The following is a 22778-nucleotide window of genomic DNA, read 5'->3' as shown; positions in this document are numbered from 1 at the left end:
TGCTCTGACTTTCTAGACGTCTCATAGCTCACGTGCCCAAAATAACCTCAAAAAGCACTCTACATGACCCCAGCCGGGAGCTGAGTGTGTTCCTGTCTTAAGCCATCTTCTGTCATATTGCACATCTATGTGAACTTGTGTTTGAGTCTCAGAATAAAGCATTCTTTTCAAGTCAATAAATCCCACAGTTGTGTGAACTTGCTTGAATCGGGTTTGCTTTTTTCAAATGTGAGCTCACAAACCCTGCCAATGTCTGAGTCAGAACCAGCTGGCCATCTCTTGAGTAATGACAATAAAACTTGGGCCTCTGTGAGACCTTTCAAATGTTCAGAGAGTCACGTGGAACAAGAAAAGCAAGACAAACATTAAACGTGTCCAGAGATAGCATTCCCCGAGGAAAGGAATTAAAATGGCCATGTTGCAAAATGTCCCCCAATTGGGCCTTATTCACCCCTGATAATAGGAGCTTCAAGTAAATACAAAGTCATCTAACATAAGTATATGGTAGAAGGAACAATCATCAAATCCAGTTCTCATTTTGGTTCAATTAGGTAAGTGTATCCAAATCTTTTAACCTCTCTATGTCTCAGGCTCTTCAGTAAATTGAAGAAATACATCCTGCTCCTTGATGTATTAGTTATAAAGCCCAACTATGAGTATATATGATAAAATATGATTCTTTGTAAGGTTATTGAAATAGTATAAGGCCACAGAGCCTTATTTAGTCTACTGGTTCTCTCAAAAATTCAAATTCATGGGCTGTCTTTATTCTTGAGACCTTAAGGATTATTCATTTGGGAAAGCTGTGGGCAGGCATACTGTGCTTTCTCCTTGCTCATTAGCTAGGAACCATATGTCTGGAACTTTTAGGAATCCCCAGAATAGGCCAGGCACGATGGAGCATACCTATCATCCCAGACACTTGGAAGGTGGAGAAAGAAAGATCACAGTGTTAGGCCATTACAGGAAAAGTTAATGAGACCCAAATCTCAAACACAAGCCAGGTATGGTGGTTCCCATCAGTTAACCTGGCTAAGAAGGAAAGGGAAAGAGGGAAGATCTCTATCTGAGGCTGGCCAGGCAGAAGGGCAAATCCTTGTCTGAAAACCAAACAATGGGAAATGAACTGGACTGGGGGGTGGGAGGAGAGACATGGCTCAACTGGCAGAGCACTTGCTTGGCAAGTGTGCGGATCTGAGTTCAACTTCCATTACTGAAAAAAGAAAACCACAATTAAAAAAAAAAAAAAGAATCACCAGAAGGGCACTGCACATTTTATGATTCTGTCCTGTAAAAAATACCTTGACAGGCCTGGGAAGGTGGCTCAGTGGTAGAGCGCTTGCCTTGCATGCATGAGGCCCTGGGTTCGATTCCTCAGCACCACAGAAGCAAAAAGAAAAAAGCCGGAAGTGGCGCTGTGGCTCAAGTGGTAGAGCGCTAGCCTTGAGCTGAAGAGCTGAGGGACAGCGCCCAGGCCCAGAGTTCAGGGGCCATGACCGGACCCAAAAAGAAAAAAAAAATACCTTGACATCAAATGTTTCTTTTGTAATTCATTGTCTTGCCTTCAAGAGAAGAACAGAGGATATCCTGAAGGCAAGAACTATGTTTCTTCTGTCCAGGAGAGGATAGACTTTTTGCTGTTACAAGAATGACTTGCGCTACTGAATAAATAGTAAAATAGTGCTGAGCCATGACTCTCAGCTGCATGATATCCAGGGAAGAGAAGAATAAAGTGGTTGTAGATGAAGATAGCAGGGAAGACTTCCCTCCTTTAGGGCCGTGTTATATACATGCAAGGAAAAGTGGCTCCAGGAACCAACTCTAGAGCAATCATGCAGATGTGTCTCTTACCTTTGAGGTTCATGTGGTACATGGACTGCATCTGAGCTTGCGTTTCTGTAGTTTTTCTTTCTTTCTGCTCTTCTGGTTGAGGTGTAACTTGTTTTTTTGGGACGTGATTGGCTAGAGGATATGGGAGGAATGAAGCAAATAACATGTCAAATGTGTGTACTGTAAAACGCCGTGGGCATCTCTATAGTGCTCATGAGATGGCCAGTGAGGCTAGGGCAGAAAGATGAGCAAGGAACAAGCCTTCCTTGGGGGGAGGCCTCTCCTGCCTGGCCTCTCCATTATCCATGCATAATGACAACGTGTACCTGTTTCTGGAAGAAATGAAAGATGTTCTTTTTTTTTTTTCTGGTGGAAAATCTTTGTTGTGCTTATGCACCAAAAGGGATTTCTTTCTTATTGTCCATTCCGTCAACACTGTGTGTGTAGAAATGGGTAATAGCAGACAGGTGTGATCTGATTCCACAACCCAATGAATCCTCCTCTCTCCTAACACAGTTCAAAGCTCTTAAAGCTGAAGGGATGTGATCTTAAAGCAATGACAAGAAGATATCTATTATGTAAAGTGATAGTTATCAAAATGAACTCTAAGAAAGGGAAACAGGTTGTTATTTTTCTTTATTGTCAAAAATTTATAGAAGAACGCATCAGGCTGGGAGTGTGGCTCAGTGGTACAGTGCTTGCCTAGCATGCATGATGCCCTGGGTTTGATTCCTCAGTACCACATAAACAGAAAAAAGCCTGAAGTGGCGTTGTGGCTCAAGTGGTAGAGCACTAGCCTTGAGACAAAGAAGCTCAGAGACAATGCTCAGGCCCCGAGTTTAAGCCCCATGACAGGCAAAATAAAAATTAAAAAAATTAAAGAAGGCATCTATTGAAAAGGGTTGTACCAAAGTACCCCAAAGGAGACGGGATTCAGAGCTCCAGTTTAGAGAAAGGGAAGGATCTGCTGGGTAAAATAAGTTGATGAGGTGCTTCAACAAAGCAGCCATATTCAAACTCCACACACCCCTGGTTTACTCACTTGCCAGGGCTCAGATATCAGGATGAATGGTCCTCCCTTATTTGCATATTCTAAGTACACACCGGGTGGATAAGAAACCTTGGAGGGATAGAGATCCCATTGAGAGGGCTTTCAGGATTCAAAGCAGAAAGGTCAACAACCAAGTTCTGATCTTAGAAGGACTAAGATTTAGCTAGCTTGGGACATTCCTTGCAACTAGGAGGAGTCAGACCCTCATTAAATAGCTGTGTAAGCTGGATATGGTGGCCCATCCCTGAAATCCTTATTTGGGAGGTTAAGGCAGGAGGACTGTGCATTAGAGTGGAGCCTGAGCTAAATTGTGAGACTCTCGCGTCCAAATAACAACCCAAATTGTTTAATGAGTTATTCTTCTAGAAATCCCTCATACGAGTTATCCTGGAGAAGGGGCCTGCCTTGTTTTGTCTACTGGTATGAGTGAACAAAAGTTTAGCTCTGTCCCACACTACCCTGGAAATCCCTTTCCTTTCAAGTAAGGTTTTAGTGACAAAAGGAATCACTTACAAATCCTTACACATTGGCATCTGTTGTCCCAAGATGAGTTTTCTGAACAGGTCATATAGGACGAGCCGTAGCTTACTCTCCGGAACCCAGCTTTGCAGTCACAGTTTAACATGGTGCCCTTGTTGTAGGTGAGGGCTTTAAAGGCAGCATGGCTGACATGTGGTGGGTCACTGTCACACAGCTCTGGGCAGAGAGAGGAATATGTTCACTCAGCAGGCCGCACTCACTCACTCCCAGAGTTGATCAATGAATGACTTAATCACGTATTTCTTCGCTTTCACAGATCTCTATATATTCTTATGTTTTCCTAGAAAAGAGTCACCATGTGTTTCCTTTTTAATCTTTATATTAGAAATGGTTCAGAAGTGTCTACCCACATGGATCTCAAAGTAGGTGAGTAGAAACTAATGAGATTGTATTTCTGAATACGGCTCATGTTAATGACATAGATATATTTGTCCCTCAAGTTCACACGGCTTTCTTCTTCCCTCACATCCCTTGGTCCTCCTCTCTTTTTGTATTCTGGTGTTGATAGATGGTAAGTGCCAGCAAACAAAAGCCATGATATGGGCTACAGAGACCAATGACCTTTGGTAGGAACTGAAGGTGAAGGCCAATTTCAGCCCTCATCACTATCTGAATTACCATTCGCTTTCTCTGGACAGTGAAAAGAAGCAGAACTAACGTCCATGGTGCCATATCTACTGTTTGCTGAGTCTTTGGCAAGGTTCCTTAGTATGCTGTTCAATTTTTAAATCAGTGAAACAATTATTTCACTCCTTTCGCAGAAAAGAACGCTGAGATGAACTATAAACTCAGTAGCTAGTATGCTTGTCCGGATAGGATTTTGAAACTCAACTCTCTTCCCTTCTGACTATACTACCTTTCTTACACTATTGTGATGTTTCTCAGAATATTTAGTGTCCATGACACCCTTCACACTATAATTGCTGATCTTCTTGAGCTCGTTGAAATTGCTTTTGTTTTGAACCTTCTTAGAGGTGGGTCAAGCTATCAAAGTTCTCCCTACTCTTACTTCTTTAGGGAAATCTGGAAAGTTAGGGAATGGCTAAGTGGTAGAGCACCTGCTCTGGGTTCAAACCTTTGTACTACCAAACACATACAAATTGAAAACCATCATGAAACTCCCCATTAGAAAGGGTAAAATAGATAGAAGAGGCTGCTAGTAAAAAATGATATCATGGAAACAAAGCTACTGGATTTCTCTTACATTGTAAGTGGGAGTGGAAATTAATAAAATGACTTTGGAAAACAGAAAGCTTTTAAAAACATAATTTGTTGTTATTTATTAAGGCATATATAGAGGGGTTACAATTTCAAAGTTCAGGTAATGAGTACATTTCTCTTTTGGACAGCATCACCCTTTCTTTTGCTTTGCTCCAGTTTCACAGAAAGCTTTTAAAATGTAGCTAAGTATATATCTATCCCATGATCAGTAATTCCATTCTCAGGTGTTTATTCAAGAAGAATGAAAGGATGTCTACAAAAAGATTTTAAAAATACCTGTAGTAGCTTTATTAATAAGTGATTCAACAACTTAAGTAGCTATCATTGGCAGAACAATGAGAGAATGATACATTTATCGCATTACTCAAACACCAAAAGAATGAACTATACACAATACATACAAATCTTTAAAAATGGCAGGGGGAAAGCTAGATACAAAATAGCTTTTACTCCATTTGCATAAAATTCAAGAAAAGGCAAATCTTTTGTGTGTGTGCCAATCTTGGAACTTGAACTCAAGGCCTGGGCACTGTCCCTCCGTTTTTGTGCTAGCAAAGTGATAGAGTGCTAACTCTACCTCTTGTGCCACAACAGTTTAACAGTGGTTCACTGGAAATAAAAAAAAAAATCTCATAGACTTTCCTCCCTGGGCTGGCTTCAAACAGCAATCCTCAGCTCTCAGCCTCCTGAGTAGCCAAGATTATAGGCATAAACTATAGGTACCCAGCAAAAAGGCAGATCTACATACAGAGAAATCAGAGTAGTGATTTCTTATAGAAGGCTGGGATCTATTAGAAGAAAGAAACAAGGTGATAAAATGTGGTGTGTAAAATGTGCACATTTGTTCAAAACTCATGAAATTGTACACTTCAGAGATGGGCACTTCCTGTAAGTAAATTTACCTCAACAAAATTAGTATGTGTATGTATTTAGCAACTCTTCAGTAATTATTCGTTAGCACAAAGAGTCCTAGGATTTAACCTAAATGTATTTGGAATTTGGTTTCTCAACTGCAAGCCAAGAGTGTTTCTAAACACATAGATTATTATTTTTTAAAATCACATGAATTGGGCTGGGAAGGTGGCTCAGTGGTAGAGTGCTTGCCTTGCATGCTTGAGGCCCTGGGTTTGATTCCTCAGCACTACATAAGCAAAAAGAAAAAAGTGAGAAGTGGTGCTGTGGCTCAAGTGGTAGGTAGAGCACTAACCTTGAGCTGAAGAGCTGAGGGACAGTGCCCAGGCCCAGAGTTCAGGCCCACGACTGGACCCCCCCCCAATCACATGAATTGGTTCTGAGGTAACTTTGTACCCTTAGAAATTCATTAATACGCTGGGAAGGTGGCTCAGTGGTAGAGCGCTTGCCTTGCATGCCTGAGGCCCTGGGTTCGATTCCTCAGCACCACATAAGCAAAAAGAAAAAAAGCCAGAAGTGGTGCTGTGGCTCAAGTGGTAGAGCGCTAGCCTTGAGCTGAAGAGCTGAGGGACAGCGCCCAGGCCCAGAGTTCAGGCCCCATGACTGGACCCCCCCCCCAAAAAAAGAAGAAATTCATTAATACATGGTGGTGTGTTTTTCTAGATTAAGGCATGGAAATTTCCAAAGTCAACACCAAGCGTTGAGAAGGTCATATAAGGACAATGAGATGTTACAGAACTCTTAGGCTTTCCTTTCATAAAAAAAAAAAAGAAAGAAAGAAAGAAAGAAGAAAAGACATTTCCCTGGAATTCAAACATGGAAACTTACGGGCCTGTTGCTGAAGAACAAGCAGAGTTTAATAATCCTTTTCCTGAAAGGCTTTGCCAATATCTACCTCTTTAGGTTTTTGTTGTTGTTGTTGTTGTTTGTCAGTTGTGGGGCCTAATCTCTGTCCCTCAGCTCTTCAGCTCAAGGTTAGCGCTCTGCCACTGGAGCCACAGCGCCACTTCGGCTTTCTCTGCTTATGTGGGGCTGAGGAATCTAATCCAGGGCCTCATACATGCAAGGCAAGCACTCTACCACTGAGCCACCTTCCCAGCCCCTCTACCTTTTTGAGCATAGCTCCACTTCCAGTTTTTGAGTGGTTAATTTGAGATAAGAATCTCATGGGCTTTCCTGCCTGAGCTGGCTTTGAACTGCAATCCTCAGATCTCAGCCTCCTGAGTAGCTAGGATTACCAGCACCCAGCCAGGGGTGACTTTTCTTCCCCATAAGCTAAAATGAGTGAGTCTGTTTTTTGTTTTATTTTGAGCTCTTTAACATACAACATCTGAGAAAGTAATTTGTCTAGAAGCCTCCCAAGAGAAATAATTAAAATTTCCACTTATTCCATTAACAAAAACTCCACTATCTCTATGCTCTGATTCCTTTTAAATTAATAGCACAGCATGATCTGCTCTTGTTCTCTAGTTCCAGTCATCAAAAACTCTGAAGAACTCCAACTTCAGTGAATACAAGCTTCTTTCTGTTTTTACTCTTGTTCCTATCTTTCCAGATTAACTTTTTGTTGTTGGTAGTGGTGGTCATGGGTCTTGAACTCAGGACCTGGGTGCTGTCCCTGAGCTCTTTTGTTCAAGGCTAGTGCTATACCACTTTGAGCTCCAGCACCACTTCCAGTTTTTTCTGGTGGTTAACTGGAGATAAGCGTTTCATGGACTTTCATGCCCAGGCTGGCTTTGAACCACAATCCTCAGATCTCTGGACCAGTGATGGCCAGGAATCACTCTACCACTTGTGCCAAACACTGAGCTCTTTTCTGGAGTTCCTTTTCCATTTAGGGTCTTGTTTTTGTCCAGACTTGGCCTGGACAGCTAAAGCTGCCATCCTTTTACTTACGCCTTCTACAAAGCTGGGATTACACACATATACCACTCAAGCCCAGCTTGTTTTTGGTATAGGTTCTGACTGTCTTTTGTCTGGACTGGCCTCCAACCATAATCCTACCACCTCTCTCCCATGGTCTGGGATTCCAGGTGTGCACCACTATGACCAGCTTCTTCTCTGTAATTTTTAAGTCTCAGTACAAGTGTAGATTTAGATGACATTCTCATTTCTGAGGATGTTTGGTGCTTGGAATAGAGAAAAAATATGAGATTACTAATTTGGGAGTAAGAGATGTGTAAATGCTTGGGGCTTAGAAAATGGGGCTCCCAGGAGGAGAATCCTACTGCAAGATCCAAGATGAATCAATATTGATATGGCCCCCTTACCTTTTAGTCTTTTTTTTTTTTTTTTTGTCTTGAGACTTGAACTCTGGGCCTGGGCGCTATCCCTGAGCTCTTCAACTCAAAGCCAGCACTCTACCACTTGAGCCACAGTGCCACTTCCAGTTTTCTAGTGCTTAATTAGAGATAAGAGTTTCACGGACTTTCCTGCCCAGGCTGGCTTTGAACCATGATCCTCAGATCTCAGCCTTCTGAGTAGCTAGGATGACAAGTGTGAGCCACCTGTACATGGGGGCTTTTAGCTTTTATACCTAACACAGGGGTAGAGGAGGAAAGAGGCAGCTAGAAGTAATTATTTCCCTGATAACCCTTGAGGGATGAGATGTGTACCAAGAGTTATACTGAGTCCTTCTGATATCGAATGTGTCGTTTGTTATCTCCAGGAATTGTCTACACAGCTGGAGCGCTACCGACTATGGGAACATGGCCCTCCCTTGACGGACATACTTGGGCAAATACCAGGGTCCGTAAGTGGGACACGCCTTCCTCTGGCTGCAGCACACTGTACATGGAGTAGAATGGTGAGTCACCATGGGGGTACTAGGACACACTGCTTTTGCTACTGTGGGTCCTCTACCTATAGATTATTGGAAACTCAATGTCCCCATCTTCCTCCTCTTTCTTCTTCTCCTCTTTCTTTTTCTTCCTCTTCATCACCCAACTTGATCTTTAATAAACTCCCAAAGAATACTGGTGCTTCTCATCCACGTACCACATGTCCAGTAGCATGGATTTAGAGAAAAGGTGTTGCTGGGGTCTTCTGCCTTCTAGCTGCCTCCTTCCTGATTATGCATTCACCCTCCGGTGCACATAATCAGGGCCTCGGTGCTGCTAACTGGACTTACAAAGCTGTTTGACCCCAGTATTTTACTCATGATCTAATTCTACAGCTGGAGGAAAGGTGGGTGAGTGAGAAACATTTGTGGGCGGGGTTGATATTCTGATTGTTTTTTCTAATGTTCAAAACAAGATCTTGTCTGACCCTGTGGCCCATATGAGTGACACGAAATACAGATAAGGAAGGGGGCTTCCAAAGGATGTGGATTGAGTCTGAGATAAAAATTCTTTGCTCATTGGGTGAATCAAAGATAAAGGTATATTTTTCCCCTATCACCCGGCCAGCACTGAGAAAATGACTTCAGTCCTGGTGTCTTTCCTTTCTTCCTTCTCTACAGTCGAGAGGGAAGATGGAGATTTGAACCAGTCTCCGAGCATAGCAACTGCTAGCTGACCATCTACCCAGCATGGCAAAGGAATTGTGAGTACATTCTGAACTTGGATCACCAGGGAAAGGTGATCTGCTGGGCCCCAGTGGCTCACACCTGTAATTCTAGCTACTCAGGAGGCTGAGATCTGAGGATCAAGGTTCTATGCCAGCCTAAGCAGGAAAGATTGTAAAACTCTTAACTCCAATGAACTATCCAAAAAACCAGAAGTGGAGTTGTGGCTTAAGTAGTAGAGAGATAGCCTTGAACACAAAAGCTCAAAGACAGCACCCAGGCCCAGAGTTCAAGCCCCAGGATTGGCATAAAGGAAATGATTTGGTCTGAATCTCGAAGTTGTTCTCTTCTGCATCAAATCCAATGGGAAGCACAAAGGTAACATCAAAGCTGTCACCAACTTTCCCAGGAACTCAAATCAGTGGCTGGTCCTTAAAGAAAGTAGATGTTTGGGTATAAAACAAAAACACTATAGAATACACTTTTAACAGAATCAAAACAATCTGGTAGAACTGATAGAGTGGCTGATAAGGAAACAGGCTGCAGGCATTTCCACGAACTGGTGGCCAGCCTGACCTTACAGCAAGTCTCTTGACTTCCAATTCCAAGACATTCCATCTCAGAGAAGCAGGAAACCTAGGGGTGATTTTCAGCCCCCTTCCCCATTTTAAAGGTTGTCTCTCACAGAGAGGAATCTTAACTATCTAAACTATCTGCATGCTGAGAAGTGTTTGTGGGGTGTTGTGGTTTAGTTCCGATCATTATCTTTGAAGATGTCAGAAAACTCTGGTCTTCCATTTGGGGTTACTTATGTAATCCTCACTGTGGCCTGTGAGCCCTGTTTGTGTGTCTATTACCTTCAATTCTTCTTGTGGCCCCCAAAGATCGATATTGTCAACCCTACTTGAGATCTACAAAGATCCAGCTAAAGGCTGTGGGGATAAGAATCACACGTTTGTCTGTTACTACTGTCCTCATTTTTGCCTTTGGGAAAAAAAAATTACTTTTACTTGTAGGAGATTCTTTCAGATAGCAAACAATATGTCCAGAAGAAGCAAATATGGAATAGGAAAATATTTTTTAAAAAATAAACATGCAAACACTCCACTGTTTTTCTTCCTGTCTCTATTTCTCTAAGGGACTTTTATCATCTGAGTCCGCAGCCATGAAAACTTCCACACACTTTTCTTTTCTTTTCTTCCTGGTCTTGGGGCTTGAACTCAGGGCCTGGGCACTGTCCCTGAACTTTTTTTTGCTCAAGGCTATCACTCTACCACTTGAACCACAGCTCTACTTCCAGCTTTTTTTTTCTGCTTATGTGGTGCTTAAGAATCAAACCCAGGGCCTCATGCATGCGAGGCAAGCACTCTGCCACTAAGCCACCTTCCCAGCTGCTCCGTATCACTTTCTAATTCCATTTCTCCTTTGCTCTCTAACCTACCAACTCCCAGGTTGACTCCTTCAATGTGGACAATGCTCTTATACTCATCTCCTTCATTGCCAGTGACTTTCAAGATTTGCTGATATCTCCCCCAGTGGTCCACCTGTGTGGCTATAGCATGCCACCATTTCTCTGTCTCTCTGTCCATTCCTCCAGTATCCTTAAAATACTATCCAAATAAGCACCATACACCATGGAATTAACCAAGGCCCTGGCCTAGTAGAGTAGAAATGAAATCCCATGTGCCCTCCTTTGTGATTTCCCTCTGGTTATGCCACCACCATTAAATCCCCCTTTACTCTCTTTTATCCAGTAAGTGTTTGTGTAAAATACACTAAATGCTTGGCAAGAGGAATGAACTAGCAGAGGGAAGATTCTTCTGAAGCCATAAACAACCATGGGAACACAGGAGCTTCTCCAACACCCTAGCTCATGGCCTTGTCCATTGTGATTTGTCCTTCTGGGCCTCTGACCTGAGGATTTCTCTTGGGAATTCAGGAATGCAATGAAGGCTGCCTTAATTATTCAGTGTTTATAGGGTGTGTGAGAAGTTCACCTGGCACTTGGAGTAGAACAGGCCATTCCAGTAGAAATGTCATGTGAAATAGAATGTTTTATTCAATGGGCTACAGGTAAAATCTTTCACTGGAATATGAATTGTAAGAGCATGACTAACAGAAATTTGAACCTCAGTTGAACTATTATAAGTGAAAGAGATCTGTGAAGCACTTCACAAATTTTAATGGTTGTGTTAGGACTACTTTTCAAACAATTGTGGTTTTAGAATGAAGTAATAAGATAACATAAAGTTACATTGTGAATTGGAAAAAATACTAAAGATAGTAATTACTTAAAGCCTGATTGTGTCAGAACCAGGGAATAGAGTTTCTTTTGAATCCATCTTTCAAGGACTATTTAGATAAGAACGCTGAATTAGTTTCCTCTCACCTATATGCACAGGAGTACATTATAATAGATTATAATGTATGTCAATATAATAGATTATAATAGGTTTCAAATATTTTAAAATGTCATAAATCCTGACCACTATCAACCAAAGGACAATGGTTAGTTGAATATTTTCAGTTGTTTTTATTATTGGACACCATCATCTATTATTTTCTCTATATATATCACATATATGTTATATAATATTTGTGATATATATCACATACATATGTGCTGTATATGTCATATAGATACACACACACATATAAATCATTTTTCTATTTCTAAGCCATTACTACTTCACAACTAAATGGCTGATATGTTGTGTTATCTGTCTACTTGGCCAGTTTGGTTGTTGTTGTTCCATTATGATGCTTGAACTCAGGGCCTGGGTACTATCCCTGAGACTTTTTTTGCCCAAGGCTAGCACTCTATCACTTCAAGCCACAACTCCACTTCTGGTTTTAACTGGCTAATTGGAGATAAGCGTCTCATGGCCTTTCCTGCCCAGGCTGACTTTGAACCTTGATCCTGAGGACTCAGCCTCCTGAGTAAGTAGGCATGAACCACCAGCTCCCAGCTCTACTTTGCCTTTTATCTCTTTCCTTAAGCTTATTTTTCCCCCAAAGATACTTAAAATTCTAGAGATATCTTTGAATTTTTCTCACTCCAATTAGCTTTGGAAGGACCTACTAACGAGTAATTTGATTAAGTACTAACTGATATAAAAGTTAAAATTGTGAGCCATTTTATTATGTATGTGGAAAACATGAGATAATTAAGATATTAGAAGTACTGCCAATTAGGTAATATCACCAGACACAGGATCAGTTTTTAATATTTGTCAGTCCTTAGTTCCCAGAAATGTGACCAATTGTATGGCCTGGCTGCCTTTAGCTATGTCAAATGATCTAAGTTTCTATAAGCCACACAGGAGTGACTCACTGGTAGACCTTTCCAGAGAATAATCAACTTTCATTGGGTGATCTAGGTATTATCTTTTTACTTTGAGAAACAAGAAAGACATGGAACCAAAAATATCCTTCTACACAGCAGTCTCCAAACTTTTAAGTCTGCAAATCTCAATAGCCTCAATAAATGAATGGTTGGGCCTAGTGATTTTCTAACTGACTCCTTTCAATTGAAAACAAGCTTCAGTGTATGAAAGAGTTAACCACATACTTACCACAGAATGTCAACCTCATTAAAATTAAAGTGTTATCAGATAAGAAAAACAAGGGTGTTGGTGGTAAAATATATTTTTGGTCTTTCTCTGTAATCTGAAAACTGTTTTCCCTCAAATCTTTGAAACCAATTTCTTGGGGCAAAATCCTATTTTTAGTAGAGATGTGGTAAAATGGCAAATTCCACTCACCGTCTTCAGCAAAGAGACAAAATCTTCTGAGAAATTAGATTGTATTGTTAATGAGACTTTTTCAACTGGATAAAAATGGGATTTCCCCCAAGATTTTTAAAGAAAAACCAGGCAAATAAGTAAGATATGAAATAAAAACTTAATAGCAGAAGTAAAACAGAAAAGAAAAATTTATAACTGGGCATTGGTAGCTCACGCCTGTAATCCTAGCTACTCAGGAGGCTGAGATCTGAGGATCGAGGTTCAAAGCCAGCCTGGGAAGGAAAGTCTGTGAACTCTTATCTCCAATTAACCATCAGAAAACCAGAAGTACAGTTGTGGGTCAAAGTGGTAGAGCATTAACCTTGAGCAGAAAAGCCCAGCGACAGTGCTTAGGCCCTGAGTTAAGCCCCATGACTGACCAAAAGAAAGGTTATGGGAAGCTGGGTACTGGTAGGCTTATAACTGTAATCCTAGCTACTCAGAAGGTTGAGCTCTGAGGATCATGGTTCAAAGCCAGCCTGGGCAGACAAATTTGCTGAACTCATCTCCAATTGGGCCAGCAAAAAGTCAGAACTGGAGATGTGACTCAAGTGGTAAAGTGCCAGTGCTGAACAAAAAAAGACAAGCAAAAATCAAGGCCCCGAATTTTGGCCTGAGTACTGGCACCCAAAAAAACATGGTAAATGACAGGAAACCAGAAGTGATGACACCAACCATTGCCAGTACTATAATTAATATGATCATATTATCTATTATAAATATAGGATACCCAATAAAAATACATCATATGATGTGGTGATACAATAGTAGCATAATTGTAGGTGAGAACTATGTAATAATTACTTCATGAGGCATTTTTCTTATCTCCATTTTATAGACAAAGGATCTAAGGCATAGATGGGTTTTGTGACTTTCTCAGATCTACACAGTTGGAGCCAGGATTTGGATCTAGATAATCTAAACTGGATGTGTTCTTAACTGTGGTGCATCCACCTGTCCTTCCATTATGTGCTGTCTGTATCCTGTTCCTGTGCCCTTTGACCTTCTGCTGCCCTGCCATACATCTGTTTCAAACCCAAAGCAGGGAAAGGCCGTCCTAGGAATCTAGGCTGAGGGTGTGGCCAGTGAGTAGGAAGAGAAGTTGCTCCTGTCAAGGGAATTTAATATTTGTAATTTTCAGAGTCAAGGCTTCATTTGGGTGCAAAGGAGACACCAACTTCCTGGGCGGTTGGCTAGATGGTGGTGATGTCCATTGAAGAAGAAACAAAGGAGACCCACAAGGGCCGAGGGGACAATTTGGGACACGGAGAGTTTGAGCATCCTGTAAGGTATCCATATGGAAGTTTAAAGGGACTCCGATTTGTTCGGCAAGTTGTGTTTTATTGAGCCTCTCATATATCCTTTAGGCCAGTTATCTTGTTAGGTAGCCTCTACCCTGTGGAATCTGTATTAGGCCTGTTTTATACCTGCAGAAAATGAGACCTCCAGGGGTTAGGCATCGCCTCCCATCAGCAGCTACCTCAGTTACTCTACAGCCTTTGGAATCCACCCACTCCTGCCTCTCATCTTGTCTGTCTTCAACGCTGTCTTTCTAAAAGCAAAAATCCCACCATTTCTCTGCCTAAGACATCTCTGTGATGCTCCATTCCTCTCAGGCTAACCCCCTTTTACACAAAAGGTTGCAGATAGAGAGTCTGCTCAGCTTCAGAAACTTCCACTTCCTTCGTGTGCCTGAACTCTTGAGCTTTGTGGAGCTAAGTGCAGCAGTCAGAACTTGCTGAATCTTTTGTCTTTGGCCCTGCTCCCTGAGTTAGTCAGAAACAGAACCAACATAGATAGCTATATAGGAGGAGATTTATAATGGAAATCAGCTCAAGGGATTATGGTGGCTGAGAATCCCCAGAATGCACCTCCTGCAAACTAGAGAATCAAAGGGAAAAAAGCTCCTGGTGTTATTCAATCTGGGACAAAATGTCTGGGAATCAGGTGAGCTACTGATTCTGAACTCCCAGAATCCTAAGGCCGGGGAACTGCGGGAAATGCCAATGCCTACGGCAGGAAAAGATGGGCCCCCTTCTCTGCCTTTTTATTTTCTTCAGACTCTCAAGAGATAGGTTAATGCTCACCACTGTTGGTCAGGGTGGTTTTCTTTACTCAACCTACTCATTGCAAATGCTACTCAGTGTTTTCCATTCAGATGCTATTGTGTCCTGGAAGCACACCTCACAGACAGTTAGAAATAATGTTTTACCAGGTATCTGGGTAGCCAGTAGCTCAGCCAAGTTGACACATAAGATCAGTCATTGCACTCAGGCTATCTTAACAGTGTCTAACCTCTTCACTCGCTTTGCTGGCAGGCCTCCTGTTAAATAGTGCCTTTTTACTAGGAAGCCTCTTGGACTTTTCTCTAGCCTTGGCTTTGTGGCATTCCAGAACAGCCACTGTATCACCTCAATATTGCCAGATTAACCCACACTTCATCTTTCTTTTGTGTGTGTGTGTGTGTGTGTGTACTAAAGCTTGAACTTGCTTTTTTATTTTTTCATGGATAGTACTCTACCACTTACACCTCCTCTTGTGGATTTTTGCTGGTTAATTAGAGATGAGAGGCTCTTGGATTTGTCTGCCTAGACTGGCTTCAAACCACGATTCTCAGATCTCAGCCTCCTGAGTAGTGAGGCTTACAGGCATGAGCCACCAGCACCTAAGAGCCCAAGCTTTGAAGTCACAAGTGAGAAATTTTCATTGGGAAGACAAGACACTCGCTGGCTGGGGTATGTTGCATGAGAGGGCAGACAGACAGTCCGGGATGGAAAGAATATCACGTCCCAGGCAGAGGAAATGGAGATGTGTTTCAGAGATCAAGGGGAATGAATCATCAGTTCTCCTGGAACAGGGCTGAGGCATCGTGCAAGTTGCTTTCAGAGAAGAGCAGTTGGGGGGTAGTTCACTGTGGCTTAAAATGACACTGAGGACTTGCCCGAGAAACCCACATGGTATCTGAGATGGTAAGAGATCAGAGAATCTGGGTCCCATGAACCAGCTCCTTCTCCTCCAGGACATGCCAGTTACTGCCTGGTGGGCTCAGTTTCCTCGTCTGTAAAATGGGAATGGCTGACTGTGGTCCCTTCCTTCTAGGGTGTTTTCCCAGAAGTGGAAGTGTGTAGATCAGGACCTGGCTGGCAAAGGGGAAGTGCTCAGTGACTGATCGTGCCCTGCAAGTAGGAAGCTGGTGTGTGATGTGTGCGCCTCCTGACACTTTCTAGCTCACAGTTCCCCCAGCACTAGACACTGAAAATCGTGCCACAGAAATGGAACTCGAGAGACCGCCAGAGGGAAAGTGAAAGTCACAGGCCGGTAAATGTGAGGAAGAGACAGCCAGGTGTGAACACGGGGAGGTGACACTCTGGGCCTGGGGGTGCCCCTCCTCTGCCCACAGGTGGGTCCCCAAGATGTCAGGGAAATTGTCTTTTTATTCTTTAAAAAGAACGATTGTAATTTTCCCCCCTCACTAAAAGCTTTTTGTTTTGCTTTCCTTAATATGAAGAGTTTTCTCTTCTGTTCTAATTTGGGTGTCACTACCACAGGGCCGGAAGCAGATACCGCACGAACACTCAGCTGTGGCAGGCTGTGCGTGGTGTCATCGGTGGGGAAGCCACCCAGACTCCCCACAGCTGACACGTGTCACACCATGCAGCCCGGCCCCAAAACTCCCGGGAAACTCTCAAAGTGCTGGGGCAGGAAGAAACTGACGTCAATCTAGATTTCGGGGACTTCAAAGACAAATTTTTACAAATGTGCTCTTTACGTGGCTATGTGATAAGCCGATCTGGCTGTGGGGAGAAGGGCCAATTTGCTTCCAGGGGCTCATCTATCACTTACTATCAACTTTAAAGTAATAGGGCTGGGAATATGGCTTAGTGGTAGAGTGCTTGCCTAGCATGCATGAAGCCCTGGGTTCAATTCCTCAGTACCACATACACAGAAATAGCTGGAAGTGGTCCTGTGGCTCAAGTGGTAGGGTGCTAGCCCTGAGCACAGAGAGGCTCAGGGACAGAGCCTAGGCTCTGAGTTCAAACCCTAGGACAGTCAAAAATATTAATATATAGTTTACAAATTAGGTGGGTTTGTGTGTATACATATATATATATATATATATATATATATATATATCTTACAGAAATGAAACACTATTTGCTTTGAAAAATAATAGGGACAGGAGATGTAGCTCAGTCTTAAAGCATTAGCCTGACATAGGGCCCTAAATCAATCTCCAATCAATCTCCACTACTGGGGGAGGTGGGTGGGGAGAGAGAACCAGGGATGGTAATGCCTTAATCCCTGTCTTTGTGAGGCCAAGGAAGAATTATTATGAATTCAAGGCCAGCCTAGGCTTCCTAGATAAATACTATTTTTTAAAAAAATTCAACAGCTGGAGATGTAGCTCAATGGTAGAGTGACTGCATAGCATGGGCAAGGCTCTGGATTGGATCTTCAGCAAAACACACACACACACACACACACACACACACACACACACACATACACACACATGTAAACTGCATACAGCAGATTCCTTTCTCCCTTCCTTGGAAAGTTTCTTTATGAACACTTAAGATGGAAAGTGAGTCACACACACACTTTAACATGCAGCCCTTGGTCAGAACTATCTATAAATAGTGTGTCTAAGATTCTTGGAACTGTGGGAGCAATCAGTTTGTTATTAAAAGGATGTAGTAAGTGAAAAATTCTTAAATTTCTTGGGCAAAGAACAGCTGCATATCTTCTGCCCATATTATTCTAAATTCAGAATTCGCAGTGTTTAAGATGAGCGACACAGTTCCAAGTATAATAGTGCCTGCTTAGTGAGTGTGAAGCTTTTGGTTCAAACCCAACAATGGAAAAAAACATTACTATTAAGGGATAGAGATGTGAGTCAAGTGGTAGAGCACCATTCTAACAAGCAGAAAGCTCCACCAAAAAAAAATGAGAGAGGTGAACATTGATGCAAATTTAATATAGTAACTGACTCTAAATGCACTGGTCTTGCAATAGTAATGAACCCTGGTGTGGGCTTCATCAACACTTTCCACACACTTGAATCTCAGCACTTCATGTGGGTCACAATGCTCCTTGGAGTGTTATTTCTCTCCTGGGCGAGCTCTTGGAGGCAGACAACTTAGTAATGTCTGTATTGCTAAGATACACAGGAATTGCTCAGGAAGCATTTAGCAAATGAATAAACAAGCAAACGAATAGATCTGCAAATAACCACAAGTCCTGTCAGGACAGGAGATTATCTTCATCCTCCTTCTGGCACCATGGTCTTCCTCATCCACCCACAGTGCCTTCTCTCCTTTAGGCAGTGGCTTTGTGCTCTGCCCCTTGGTGCTACGTAGCTACCTTTGCCTTTTTTTAATTGCTCAGAGGATAGAAAACAATGGGCTCCCGAAGGAGGTATCTATTTTGGTCCCACTAGAAAAGAGTGGGTGATGCTGTGGGCAGCAATGGCAATTCCTGAACAAGATGTGGTGACTCATGCCCAGAGGTTCTCAGAATTTCCTCTGTTTTGTGAGCGGCTGGGGCAGCTTGAAGGCAATGCTTTCTGTGAAGCACAGTCAAATACAAGGAAGACAGTGCAGAGTGATCTTTGAGGGGAGAAGGAGGAGCCAGACAACCCAGACTCTTAGGACCAGATCGGAGCCTGAAGATGTCGTCCAAGATGCAGGCCCCTGTGGATGACTCAGGCACTGCTGTGTGTATGTGATGGTGGCTCAGGTCTGTGGGCATACACACTTAATATATCCAGACACAAGGAACAGCAGTGGCGACATACCTCATAACATACTTATATCTCTTGTGTGTGTGTGCTAGTCCTAGGGCTTGAACTCAGGGTCTGGATGCTATCCTTAAGCTTTTTGGCTCAAAGCTAGTACTCTACTACTTGAGCCACACCTCTACTTCCAGATTGGTTTTTTGTTTGTTTGTTGTTGTTTTGGTAGTTAATTGGAGATAAGAGTCTCATAGGCCAGGTGCCGGTGGCTCTCATCTGTACTCCTAACTACCCAAGAAGCTGAGATCTGAGAATTGCAGTTCAAAGCCAGCCCAGGCAGAAAAGTCTGTGAGACTCTTATCTCCAATTAACCACCAGAAAACCGGAAGTGGTGTGGCTCAAATGGTAGAGCACTAGCCTTGAGCTGAAGAGCTCAGAGACAGCACTCAGGCCCTGAGTTCAAGGCCCATGACCAAAAAAAAAAAAAAAAAAAGAGAGTCTCACAGTTTTTCCTGCCCTGACTGTCTTTGAAATAAGATCCTCAGATGTCAGCCTTCTGAGGAACTAGGATTACAGGCATGAAACACACTGGTACTTGGCTTATGTCACCTTCTTAAAATTAAAAAAAAAAAAATTCAGGGGCTGGGAAGGTGGCTCAGTGGCCTTGCATCCATGAGGCCCTGGGTTCAATTCCTCAGTACCACATAAGCAGAAAAAGCCAGAAGTGGGGCTGAGGCTCAGGTGGTAGAGTGCTGGTCTACAGCTGAAGAGCTGGGGGATAGCACCCAGGCCCAGAGTTCAGGCCCCACAACTGACCAAAAAAAAATTCAACCACCTTGTTGATAACTTCCATTTTGCTCTTTCAAAAATGCAATGCTTTTCCTCATTTTTCTGAAGAAAAACAAATCAATTTTCTAGTCTAATCACAGCAGCCTGTTCTTTTACTATGTCCTACATGACAGAAAACCTCTGGAAGAGGAGAGTCAGGAGGTCATGCCTATCTGGCCACACCCTTTACCATGAAAGAGGCCTGTCAGGTGGCAAGGTCAATGTCTGAGCAGTGTCTCACCCCTTCCTTTCCTTCTACATATATAGCTCCCAGCACAGTAGTCATCTGGTCAACCTTGGCCCATATTTCCCCATTAGTATCTTAGAGTTTCCTGCTGTCTAAAAATCCCTCCTAAGTAGGATCCCTGGTGCTGGGTTGAGAGTTGCTGTGAGCTAATCAGGTTAGGTGGGTGCAAGTAAGAGTGGGCTTTCAGGATGGAAGGTGTGGAACTCGGGCTTTACGGTTTGCATGTGGCTGGGGCTAGGCCGGGGAAAACCTTAGATGTAGAGAAATAAGACCCAGGATTTCTTTGTTATCTAAGATGTCATGTGGTGAGACTGGGCCATGATATATTGTGTTAAAATCTATCCAATACCACTGATGCCTGCAGGTACTGGGGCATTCAAGAGAGCCAAGGAGCACTTAGATCTTTCTGTCTGGGCAAAAATATTCATTTCTGTTGGAGACTGACACACACCAAAAACTCATATGTACGTGAACTATGCTTCATGTATTTAGTTGTCCTAGCAAACCCCTCAGTCTTCATTTTTTGCTACTCATGGAATACATGTGTACAACATCAGCAAAAATCAATACAAAATATGTCCTTCGATCCATCTGTTAGTATTTGACAGCTCCATGCAGAGCCAGGCCCAAAGCTACCACTTCTGAGAGCCCGTCTGCGTTATCTAAGTGGCATATTGCTCTCCTAATTGTCATCACTTATGGCTTTCATCAGCTTTGAAATATATACTTTGCAATATTTGGTCTTTTTCCAGATTAGATTTTTTTTCATTTTACTTGCAAGTTCTACCTAGGTGGAAGTAACGCATGCGTCTTACCTCACATCACCATCTCGCCACTTGTGTACCCAGAACCCAGGCCTTGTGTTAGAGTTGATTTAAACCAAAATCTCAGATTCCAAACCCAAACCTGCCAAATCAGAACCTATCTTGCAAAAAGATTGCCAGGTGACTCATAAACACAGAAAAGTTTGGGATATACTGCTCCATTCCAAGTGAATTAAAATGAAATAATGAGATTAGGCAAACCATGGAAATCATTGGGGTTTTTTTTTGCTTTTAATTTTTTTAACTTTTTTATTTTTATTGTTTTAGCATTTGGTTGCTTGGTTGTTTGTGGTTTTGCTGTGTAGTTCATGCTGGCTTCAGATTAATTCACTCTATTCCTGAGTCAGTGTCCTGCATGCTAGAGTCAACCACTATGCTCAGCAAGAATCATCCCATTCTTTCTGGAAAGTGGTAAGTTGCAGTCCTAACTGCATCTCAAATCATTTGAGAAACTTAAAACAACTGTGATTATTATATCCAGTTCTCCTCCCCGAAGTCTGTCTTCTTTCATCTGAATTAGTTTGTAAAACACCCCAGATGCACGTTCTTTGTGTGCAGCAGGTGTTGGGAGCCATTGTGCCTAAGACATTTCCCAGTAGAGCTTCCATTCTCTTCTCCATTTAAGCAAATCTCATGACCATTAGTCAAATAGCTAAAAGCTATCTGTGTAATATTAGAGTAGAAGACACCCAAAATTTCTAGAGGTCAGTATATTATTGCTCTCCCCTCAATGAACAACTCACTAGAAAACATGACAGGGGAATCACTGATGGGATAGGAACTCATTGGCAAATACTGTGGGCTTTCCTTTAGCAATCTTCAAGATAGGAATTGGTCAGCAGATGTGTCTACCCCACTGCTAAACCATCAGAAGTTTGAGAGCAACATCCCTGTAATCTTACTGAATGACCATACAGATGAAGGAATATCACTGAGAATCAGTGTAAAGAAGTTCAGCAAATACAGGGCTAGAATTTAAAAGCCTTTATCTGAAGCATTGTCAGGAATGAAGACCCCGTGTGTATGTGTGTGCAACTATTAAATATCAAACCATAACAATCCTTTATCTTTTCTCATAATAAATGGCTTGAAATAAAGAGGAGACACGTTCCTACCTCTCCTGTGAGAAACAAGGCTATTGTTTAGGGACAGAAAATCACTTAACAGGAGAATACCTTACCCAGAGCTGGTGGTGTTTATACTTTGACATTAACAACTGCAGTGAGGCAGTTGATGCACATTAGTACTTTCCTGGGGCTTGAACTCAGGGCCTGGGTGCTATCCCTAAGCTTCTTTTGCTCAAGACTAGCACTCTACCACTTGAACCACAGCTCCACTTCCAGCTTTTTCTGTGATTAATTGGAGATAAGAGTCTCACGGACTTTTCTGCCCTGGCTGGCTTGGAATCATGATCCTCATATCATCTCAACCTCCTGAGTAGCTAGGATGACAGGTGTGAGCCACCAGTGCCTTGCTTGTCAGACTCTCTTGACAGCTGGAAATAGCCTACTATTATGAGACACCAGGGCTTTGGGTTGTTGGCACCTGAAGATCTCTCAACTCTGACCCTGCTAAGCATGTCTTCAGTTGGGAAAACCTTTCACTTCCTAAAGTACCTAGCTCAAAAATGACGTTTTTCTTTTCTTTCCAAAATTCTTTTTTTTTTTTTTTTTTGGGTCCAGTCGTGAAGCCTGAACTCTGGGCCTGGGCGCTGTCCCTCAGCTCTTCAGCTCAAGGCTAGCACTCTACCACTAGAGCCAGAGCGCCACTTCCGACTTTTTTCTTTTTTTGCTTATGTGGTGCTGAGGAATCGAACCCAGGGCCTCGAGCATGCAAGGCAAGCGCTCTACCACTGAGCCACCTTCCCAGCCCTCTTTCCAAAATTCCTGACACAAAGTGATAGAACTGGAAGAGAATTTCAAGACCTTTCCATTACCCTTCTCTTTTTACAGAAGTGGGTCCAAGGTCACAAGCTTTCCTTATTCTATTTGCCAATGACCTCAGGTGACCTTTTTCTTGTTTCTGTAACATTTCTAGTCATTATTGGTCCATGAAGGAAGCAGAGAAAGAGTTGGAATGCTCACTGAGGTGAAGGGTAGCCTGCCTGAGCAGTGTCTGTACCTATCACAAAAATGATGTTCACAGCCAGGTGCTGGTGGCTCACGCCTGTAATCCTAGCTACTTAGGAGGCTGAGATCGAGGATCATGGTTCAAAGCCAGCTGGGGCAGGAAAGTCCATGAGACTCTTATCTCCAATGAACCACCAGAAAACCAGAAGTGGTACTGTGGCTCAAGTAGTAG

The 22778-nt window shown here is 42.6% G+C and overlaps 1 protein-coding gene across 1 annotated transcript in view; it reads right to left on the bottom strand.

The window, feature by feature from the left end:
* Il2ra (interleukin 2 receptor, alpha) overlaps positions 1-22778 on the bottom strand; it is a 36635-nt gene that overhangs the window by 9046 nt on the left and 4811 nt on the right. Inside the window, exons 2-3 of the mRNA XM_013009213.1 lie at positions 3395-3577; positions 1852-1962 (exon numbers count right to left, since the gene is read on the bottom strand). Of these exons, the coding sequence (XP_012864667.1) occupies positions 1852-1962; positions 3395-3577 (294 nt within the window). The remainder of the gene's footprint in view (positions 1-1851; positions 1963-3394; positions 3578-22778) is intronic.

Source organism: Dipodomys ordii, unplaced genomic scaffold (genome assembly GCF_000151885.1).
Source record: "Dipodomys ordii isolate 6190 unplaced genomic scaffold, Dord_2.0 Scaffold9, whole genome shotgun sequence".
Classification (NCBI taxonomy): Eukaryota; Metazoa; Chordata; class Mammalia; order Rodentia; family Heteromyidae; genus Dipodomys; species Dipodomys ordii.
This window is presented reverse-complemented; position numbering and strand designations above follow the sequence as displayed.